This window comes from Rhinatrema bivittatum, chromosome 2 (genome assembly GCF_901001135.1).
Source record: "Rhinatrema bivittatum chromosome 2, aRhiBiv1.1, whole genome shotgun sequence".
NCBI classification, from domain to species: Eukaryota; Metazoa; Chordata; class Amphibia; order Gymnophiona; family Rhinatrematidae; genus Rhinatrema; species Rhinatrema bivittatum.
Window position 1 is genome coordinate 51,075,804 of NC_042616.1, and position 9,922 is coordinate 51,085,725.

Below are 9,922 nucleotides of genomic sequence, written 5' to 3' on the forward strand. Positions count from 1 at the left end.
ATATTCCATCTTTTATGACATTTGAATGTAGAGGGCTTAAAATCTAAATTAGTAGTGAGGTAATGGGAGGGTGAAATGACTTGGTCACAAGGAGCAACAGTGGGATTTGAATCCTGGCTTTTCTGGTTCGCAGCCTGTAACCACTAGGCTGCTCCTCCACTCCATGTACTTTATAGCCTTAAAACAAACCACCTTAAGGAAAAAAAAAAACAGTCCTCCATTCTGTCTTGAGAGACGAACGGAAATCCTGCTGCTGCAAAATGAAGATGATGAATGGCAATAATCCTGTTGCTTAAAAAAGAAGGCTGAACAAACTCCACTGTAGAAGTATCCAGCATGGATTTAGTTGTCACATGCATTACATTTTAACAATGCTGTGTGGTGGTTTGAAATATTTGTGAATTAAAAGATTGATTAAATATTTTTTGATACTAATACATTTGTTTATTTTTAGCACATCACTCTTTTTTGTATAAAAGGTTAGAGGCATTGTCTGTAAATGTTAATTGAAATATGTTTTTCAAAGACGAAGGAGAATATAAATCTTTTTTTTTTTTTTATCCACTCCTACAGATGATGGCCTCATAAAAGAAATTAAAGTAGAACTGGAGGAGGAGGATTTTGAGAACTGTGCCTCAAAACCAGATCAACAAATAATCCCATCGGAGACATCCAATGAGAAGAGCTTCCAGGAAGAGGATTGGAAGGATCAGTCAGCACCCAGTGGGAACACAGAACGTCAGCCAGAGGAGCCTGCCAAGCACGGCAGCGGCGTTCCCAAACTCAAAAAAAGCATAGCCTACCGGGTGAAAGCAGGCGCTGAGAGACCGTACATGTGTATCGAATGTGGAAAACACTTCCGTCAAAAGCAGACCCTCATCACGCACCAGAGAATCCACACGGGAGAGAAGCCCTTCCAGTGCACCGAATGTGGGAAGAGCTTTCGGCAGCAACCGAATCTCATCACGCACCAGAGACTTCACACAGGAGAGAGACCGTACGCATGCGCCGATTGTGGGAAGAGCTTCAATTGTAAACAGAATCTGATCACACACCAGCGAACCCACACAGGCGAGAAACCATACGTATGTGTGGAGTGTGGGAAGTGCTTCAGCCAGAAGACTAATCTGAGAACACACCAGAGAAGCCACATGGGAGAAGGACTGTATAAAAATAGTGAAAAGAAATTGAAAGACAACTTGGTGGGGCGACGAGGGAGAATCAGGGCTGGGGAGAAATCGTCTTCTGAATCCGGAGTTGAAAATGGGCGCAAAGCTCGAAGAGAAAAGAAAACATATCAGTGTAGCGTATGTGAAAAGGTCTTCGGCAACAAACAGATTCTGATCAATCACGAGAGAATTCACACTGGGGAGAGACCCTTTATGTGTGTGGAATGTGGGAAGAGTTTCATTCAGAAGCAACATCTTCAAACGCACCGGCGAACTCACACAGGAGAGAAACCATTTCCATGCACAGAGTGTGGGAAACGTTTCAGTCAGAAGGCTAATCTTGTCAAACATCAGCAAAACCACCTCAATGGGAAACTCAGTCTAAATAACGGCGAGAGAACTAGCCAGAAGCGCAGGAAGTTTCTGAATACCGGAAAAGGTCCTGTCCGATCCACTCCCAAATCCAGCAGTGGAGAGAGACAATTCATATGTAACGTCTGCGGAAAGAGCTTCCGCTGGTGGTCAGGTCTTACCAGTCACCAGAGAATCCATACAGGGGAGAAACCATACAAGTGTACAGAGTGTGAAAAAAGCTTCAACCAGAAACCAAACCTTTTACGACACAAGAGAAATCACACTGGAGAGAGGCCTCATGTCTGTACTGAGTGTCCAAAAAGCTTCATCCAGAAGCAGCACCTCGTATCGCACCTGAAAACGCACAGCAAGGAAAAGCCACCTAAGCGTTCAGAATGCGATGAAACCTTCATACTGTACCAAAAAACTCATACAGGGGAGAGACGGTTTGCCTGCAACGACTGTGGCAAAAGCTTCACTCAGAAACAAACGCTCATTTCCCACCATAGAATCCACACAGGAGAGAGACCTTATGTGTGCGCCGAATGCGGGAAGAGCTTCCGCTGGAGGCCAAATCTTATCGCTCACCAAAGACGGCACACGGGTGAGAAGCCATACACCTGCAACGTGTGTGACAAGAGCTTCAGCCAAAAGGCAAACCTCCTGAAGCACCAGAGTCTCCATATAGCATGGAGAATGTGCACATGTGGCGTATGTGAAATGTGCGTGAACAACGGCATGCTCCCGGGGACGCCTTCGGAGGAGAATCCATTTGGTTGGACCAGATATCAGCAAGGCTTCAATTGGATGACAAAACATCAGAAGCCCCCCAAGGAGAAAAAAGTGTTTCCTTGCACGGTGTGTCAGAAAACATTCTTTCACAAACAAACTCTTGTAACCCATCAGAGAATCCACACAGGAGAGAGACCGTACAAGTGTGCAGAGTGTGGGAAAAGCTTTATTCAGCAGCCGCATCTGCGGGCACATCAGAGAATTCACACGGACGAGCGACCATTCTCCTGCAACGAATGTGGGAAAAGCTACAGGCAGAAGGTAAACCTTATAAAGCACCAGAAATGGCACACGGAGGAGGCATTGTATCTGTACATGGAGAGTGGGGAGAACTTAAGCCTGGAAGAAAACACGGCCACGCTCCACGGAATGCTCAGGACAGTATTGAAGGTGGGGAGGGATCTATTGAGGACAAATCTGAGAACCCGTACGGGTGAGAGGCAGTTCATTTGTAATATCTGTGGGAAGAGCTTCCGATGGTGGTCAGCTCTAGGCAACCACCAGAGAATCCACACGGGAGAGAAACCATTTAAGTGTCCCGAATGTGGGAAAAGCTTTGGTCAAAAGCAAGCGCTGGTAGGACACCAAAGAACGCATACTGGGGAGAAACCCTATAAATGCCTGGAGTGTGGGAAAAGCTTTAATCAGATGCCTAACCTTCTGAGACACAAAAGGAACCACACTGGAGAGAGACCATACAACTGTACGGAGTGTGAGAAAAGTTTCACTCAGAAGCAACACTTGGTGTCACACCAGAGGATACACACAGAAGAAAAACTTTACCAGTGCAGTGAATGTGGAAAGAGTTTCAGGCAGAAGCAGCATCTTCGGTCACATCAGAAAATCCACCGAGAAGTAAAACTAGCCCAGGAGGCTGAACGCTTTATGACATATCAGATAACCTCCACAGGTGAGCAGTTGTATGCATGTACCCAGTGTGGCAAAAGCTTCAGTTGTAAACAAAACCTCATAATCCACCACAGAATCCACACCGGAGAGAGACCATACTTGTGTACTGAATGTGGCAAAAGCTTCATCCAGAAACCCAATCTCGTAGCGCACCAGAAGATCCACCTAAGAAATGCAGCATGTAAACGTGCAGAAGATGGAGACTCCCGTGAAGCTGGAAAGCCACCTTCTCACTTGGAGAAGAAAAGAAGATATAAATGCACTGTATGCGATCAGTCGTTCAGCCGCAGGCAAGCTTTTCTTACCCATCAGAAGATCCACACTGGTGAGGAACTGTCACCAGGGCCTGAAAGCGGGAAAAGGAAAAACCCGAAGCCCCGTCGTATAAGAGAGGAGAGGGAGTTCTCTTGTGATGACTGTGGAAAGAAGTTCAATTGGCGATCCTCTCTCCTTATTCACCGGAGGAAGCACACTGGGGAAAAACCGTACAGATGTGCTGAATGTGGGAAAAGCTTCAATCAGAAGACCAACCTCACTCGGCATCACCGAAACCACACGGGGGAGAGGCCCTATACATGCACTGTGTGCGGGAAAGATTTCAGACAGAAACAGCATCTTCTAAACCATCAGAGAATCCACACAGGAGAAAAGAGGAGCACCGAAAGACGGAAAAAAACATGGAAGAAAAGTCGTCAGATAATCCCAAATGCCCAAGGAAGGACTGATCAAGAAGTTTAAACCCTATACATGTGACAGCATACAATCCTACTGAAGGAAGCGATTGTATCACAGCACCAGTGCTAAGACCTTTCATGGGTTGCTCTAGTGTCCCTGTAATTAGCACACGTGCACTATGGTTTCAGATACCCAAGTTTAATTCCCAGTATGGGGGTTCTGCACTTCGGGCTGGCCAAGACCAAGGTGTGCAGTAGAGGTAGCTCATACAGCTCAAAGGGAGGGGTCAGCAGAGCCAAGTGTAATACTGCTAGGAGCAGGCGATGGCTACCGTAAGAGCAGCCTTGGATGTAATTCTGAAGAGAGCTAGGAGCTATAGCCCACTTTCAGCCATATCACTTGGCCTATGAGTAGAAGAGATGGGAAGCTTGTGTGCGATAGGCTCGAGCAGGCCTGTTGATTCCCATTGCCCATGTCTAAGCCGCAGCCTGCATGAAGGTTTGCTCCTCACTGCTGCAGTGCAAAGCAGTACATACCTCATCCATTACTCGTTCTGTCTTTAGCGCTGCAGGAGAATAAGCAGATGGCGCCATGCTCCCAACAACCATTTTGTCCTGCTGCTGTCCAGTAGAGGGTTTGTATTTCTGGCTTCTTAAGGGCAAGATGGGACGGACATAGCCACTAAAAAGCCATTGGTGAATCAGGGGCGGTTTTGGCACCCTGCCAACATTTGACAGCTCTTCAAGGGTGGTCTAATAGGGAACAGAGGGAGCTGAGCCAGTTGCCAACCAGAAGAGACTTGAATTTTGAGTTTACAGCTCTGTGTTGTACAACTCAAAAGCTGACAGGCAAACAGTGAAACTTGTACTGTACCATGGGTTGGCACTGGTAAATTAGAGCCAGGTGAAGACTGGACAGATATCTGTCCCTAGAACTTAGTGAAGGATGCCTGAATATGGCAGTGGGGAAGGCCAGTGCCTTACTCGAGAGAGGTCTGTCAGACCCTGCCTTTTCCTGGACAGATGGAAAAAACAACCAGCAGGCTGTACATCCTACGATTAGTTTTGGTGGGTAGCAAATCAAATATTAATTTGTAAAACAGTGTTTTAAAAAAAAAAAAAGTTGATTAAATAAATGGACTTCTGTTCCTAATCCGTTCACTAGTGCGAGAATTACTGGTAAAAAAAAAATATTGCACCTGCAAAAAAAAAGAGAGAATCCATGATTTGCTTTTTTTAACTACATCTGTTCTTCTTGAGTAAACCTACGGCCAGGTTGATATATTGAGTAGTGAGTGATGGGGAGCAGGACTACAGCCTGTTATTGCACAGTGGTTCTGCCTAGTAGCCAGTCTTGGGGACCATATGTGCCTTTTTTTATCGTGAGTGTGTCTGCTGGCCCAGGACTGTTGCTGGGATGGCCGGGCTTGACCGGGAGGGGAGGGGAGGTTTATAATAAGGGAAAACCTCCAAGTGGTTGTACAATGAAGTCCCATAGCTTAATAGAGCCTAGTAGAAACCCAACCAATTTCTTGCTTTCCTCCCATCCTCTGTGCGTGTCCATGCGAGAGTGAGGTCTCCCTTTCTCTTCCTAAACTTCCATGGGAAGAGCCTTTACTTTGGTGCCCTGTGCCCAAACCTGCCGCGTTTCTGAAGGAAGTGGCTTCTCGTTCAGTCTCTTCCATGTGGGCGGCTGACTCTGCTTCTGACCAGTCGCTGTCAGAAGGCCTGCTAACAGAGTGGTGACCATTGCCACCCCTGGATCATCCATGTATCATGGACTCTTTTTCTAGTTCTGTGCTGTCTTATCTTTTTCAATGAAGGCTAGCAGAATTAAAAAAAAAAAAAAAAAGACAGCCGGGAAGCTTGAGACTTTGATTCCCCTCTGTGGTCTGAGCAGAACTCTTGAGGGGGATGTGTTGAAGGCAGGGTGAGAGCTGGCCAGGCCTGTGCGGATGGGAATACACAGCGCCCATCAGAACAGCAACTGGGTCGGGGTAGTAGGGACATGAAGCCAGGCCTCTAAATCGAATATTAAGAATACATGGAGACGGACACACCTGACATGGGCTGTTAATAGATGACACTGACAGAAGTGCCAGCCTGCTACTTGGAATACATAGCAGTCAATGGCGCTGTGACTGGTATATTTAAAACAACAACAACAAAAAAACCGTAAGTGCCAGCTGTAATTTGGATATGAGGAATGCTCAAAGTGACAGATGATAGCATGCACGTTGAGTGCCAGTACTGGCATCATATTAGGAATACACCCAACACTGTGACTGGGGTATGAGGTATACAAGGGAGGTGACAGAGCTATTCTTGGGATATCAGAAATAAAAGATGAGTGACAAAGCAGTGACTGGGATGATAAATGTGCCAAATGAGGGATAGAGCTGTAATTGGAAGAGTTGGAGTACAGCCTGCGTGGCAGTGCTGGAAGTGATGTATTCGGAATATACAGTGAAAATGACAGAACTGTGATTAATCAGTGACAATGAATGACGTGTAACTAGAATATTGGGACTATAACATGAGTGACAGATCTCTGCCTAGGTTAATAGGAATAGATGAGATGTGACAGATTTCCGGCTGGGATATTAGACATGCTTGGCAAATGATAGTGTGATGATTGGAAATAAATACTCAAATTAGACAGTGGGTGACAGTCCTGTGTCTGGGGTATTAGTTCTACTTGATATGTGACACTCTGATTGGGAGAGTAGGGACTGCAAAGGAGATGACGCTTATTACAAGGATATGATGACTACACATTTTGACAGTCCTGTGACTGGGATATTAGGAGTACATGGTGAGGATCAAACCTGTGATTGAGATAATGATAATACTGGGAATACAAGAAGTGACTGACCTCTAACTAGTTTATAGGAATAGATGGGGGAGTGGCAATCCTGTGACTGGGATATTAGGAAGAGTAAGACAGTGACAATCCTGTGGCTAAGATACAAGGAATGCATAGCAAATGACACTCCTGTCAATAGGATATTAGGATTACAAGGTGAGTGATGGACCTTTTTCTGGATCAGTAGGAATACAGAAGTGGGAGTACACTGAACCATAGAGTTTAGTATGGCTGTAGCCATCCTGCATCTGCCTCAGCTGCACTGAGTGGATTTTCCAAAAGATGTCAACCTTAGGCTTATTCTGTTTCCTGGTTTTGGCCCTCCCAGAAATCAGTCTTTATGGGATACTAGGAGGCATTACCTTTTAGTTGATTGTGCAGCCTGTTGAAGGGCCAAGCGAGCCCTTGTCTCTGATGTTCTTTTGTTTATCTCTGTGCACAGCGTCGTCCTGGCTGAAGCATCCTCTGCCCTGCTGTTAATGGAACATCCAGCTTCGCAGGCATTTGTATATATTTCTGAGCAGCCTTGAGAGGCTCCTGAGTCCACATCTTTCAGCCTCAACCATGTACCCTACAGCAGGGGTGGGCAAGTCTGGTCCTCATGGGCCGCAAACCATTCGGGTTTTTAGGCTACCCCTAACGAATATTCATGAGAGAATTTGCATGCACTCTGCCTCAGTTGTATGCAAATCTATTTCATGCATATTCTTTAGGGATAGCCTGAAAACCTGACTGGTTTGCAGCCCACGAAGACCAGAATTGCCCGCCCCTGCCCTATGTCCTGGTCCTGTGGTCTGGGCAATAAAGGCAGAATCAGGACTGTACTGTTTTTAAGGATTATATTCATACCAGGTCGTACTGCCAGCCTTTAATCCAGAGGTGGCCAATTCCAGTCCTCGAGAGCCACAAAGGGGCCAGCTTTTCAAGATATCCACAATGAATATGCATGAGGTTGATCTGCATTCACTGCCTCCACTGTATGCAAATAGATCTCCTGCATATTCATTGTGGGTATCCTGAAAGCCTGGGCTGTTTGTGGCTCTCAGGGACCAGGCATTGCCCACTCCCGCTGTAACCCATGCAGAGAAGCTCCTTGCAAATTTTTTGTCATGAATTCCTCATATGCCAGGGCTTTCTAAATCTATTCTGAGGACCCACAGTAATATGGGTTTTAAGGATCTCTACAATGAGTATACATGAGATAAATTTACATGTCATGGAGACTCAGTATATGCAGATTTATCTCATGCATATTCATTGTGGAGATCCTGAAAACTTGACTGGCTGTGGGGTCCCCAGGACAGGTTTGGAAGCCCTGGCATATTCTCTGTTTAGTAATTAGTACTGAATCTTCCGACGTGTGTTCCTCTCTAATTTCATATATTTCCACCCCAAACCACCCTTATAACCTAATACAGAAAGCTGTGAAGAGATCTTCCTTCCGTAAACATCACTGCCAACTTCAGTCAGGATCTACAGGGTTAAAGGGAAAACGTTACATTACTTTGTTCAGTAGTCTGGCTTACTAAAATGGGAGCATCAGCTCTGCATTGTGTTGCGGTTAAAAATTATACTAGGGATGGAAATTGTATTTTGAGAAATATTTTAAAAAACACCCATAATCCTTTTATGTGTTTTATTTCCCCCTACAACTGAAAGAAGGGATAGGATCAACAAATCAAAGAGCTCTCCCTATGGCCTGTGCTCCTTCCCATAACCTAGAAACGTGAAGGCAGAAAAAGAATGAATAGCCAGTCTAGTCTGCCCATCCATCCAACTTGATTTAGCTTTACAATTCTCATCATTCCCTCAGGGATCCCCTGTATTTATTCCCTACTTTCTTTAATTTCAGTACCATTTTTACCTCCACCTGCTCCACTGTGAAGCCGTTTCATGCATCCACTACCCTCTCTGTAAAGATTACTCCCAAGTCTACCCCCTTTCACCACTGCATCACCCCTTCAATTCTACAGCATCATTTTGGTTGAAAGCAGCTAGTCTCCTGTGTAAACCTTTTGAGATATTTAAATGTTATCTCCCATTTGTAACCTTTACTCTGTGGTATACACGTTTAGATCTTTAAGCCTATCCCCATATGTTTTAGAACAAAGACTATTGACCATCTTAGTAGCCACCTTCTGGATCAACTCCAATGGGTTTTATAACCTTTTGAAGGTGAGGTCTCCAGAATTGAACACAGACCACACCTTCAAAAGGATATAAAACCCATTGGAGTCTGTTTAGAGCAGGGCTTCCCAAACCTGTCCTGGGGACTCCACAGCCAGTCGAGTTTTCAGGATATCCACAATGAATATGCATGAGATACATTTGCATATACTGAATCTCCATGGTATACAAATGTTAGAGATGTGTTTAGTTTAGTTTTTACATGTCGGCTCAGGCGACCTGAGGAAAACTTCATTTTCCAACGGGTCGTTTTGTTTTTTTTTTGGCGATTTTTCACTAAAAAAAAAAAAAACAAACAACCCACCCCAACCCTTAAATTTTAGTTTATTACAACCTCCCCACCCTCTGGACCCCCCCCCCTCAAAACTTGCCTGAAATCCATGGTGGTCCAGCGGGGGTCCCGGGAGCGATCTCTCGCTCTCGGGCCGTCGGCTGCCAGTAAACAAAATGGCGCCGGTGGCCCTTTGCCCTTACCATGTGACAGGGGCTACCGGTGCCATTGGTCGGCCCCTGTCACATGGAAGGAGCAATGGATGGCCCGCGCCATTTTCTATGCCACCGCAGCCTCCAAGTGTTCCGCCTGCTCTTGATTCCCCCGGAGGAAGAACTCGAGACGTCAACAATTGCTGGACCAAGTGCAGGCTCACACGCAGCATGTAACTGCTACACACCGCCGCCCGGATACCCAGGGCCGACACCTCAAAGATGCACTTAAAGCAGTACTTCTAGCTTGCGATCCTGAAGATCTTTTAAAGCCACCGAACCCACAACTGGAATTGTGGTCCGCTTAACAACAGCTGAGACTGAAGCGTCCACTTTGGGAGACCGCAGGAGCTCCAGAGACTCATCTAGTAACGAATACAACTTATCCATGGCCCAGCCAACCTGCAAACCAGCATCCGGAGCGTCCCACTCCCTGGTCATCAGCTGCTGAAGCATGGGATGGAACGGAAAAGCTCAGGTCTGCGTTC

At 45.9% G+C, this 9,922-nt stretch overlaps 1 protein-coding gene across 4 annotated transcripts in view; it reads left to right on the forward strand.

Moving 5' to 3' along the window:
* The window catches only part of LOC115083929 (zinc finger protein 585A-like), a 65,220-nt gene extending 59,664 nt beyond the window's left edge, over nucleotides 1-5,556 (forward strand). For 3 of the 4 annotated variants that reach the window (XM_029588040.1, XM_029588043.1, XM_029588042.1), the window contains one exon: nucleotides 574-5,555. In XM_029588040.1, the coding sequence (XP_029443900.1) occupies nucleotides 574-3,962 (3,389 nt within the window). In that variant the 3' untranslated portion in view covers nucleotides 3,963-5,555. Of the gene's footprint in view, nucleotides 1-573 lie in introns of all 4 variants that reach the window. The other variant, XM_029588041.1, reaches the window with a different exon arrangement.
* The last annotated feature ends 4,366 nt before the right edge of the window (nucleotides 5,557-9,922 follow it).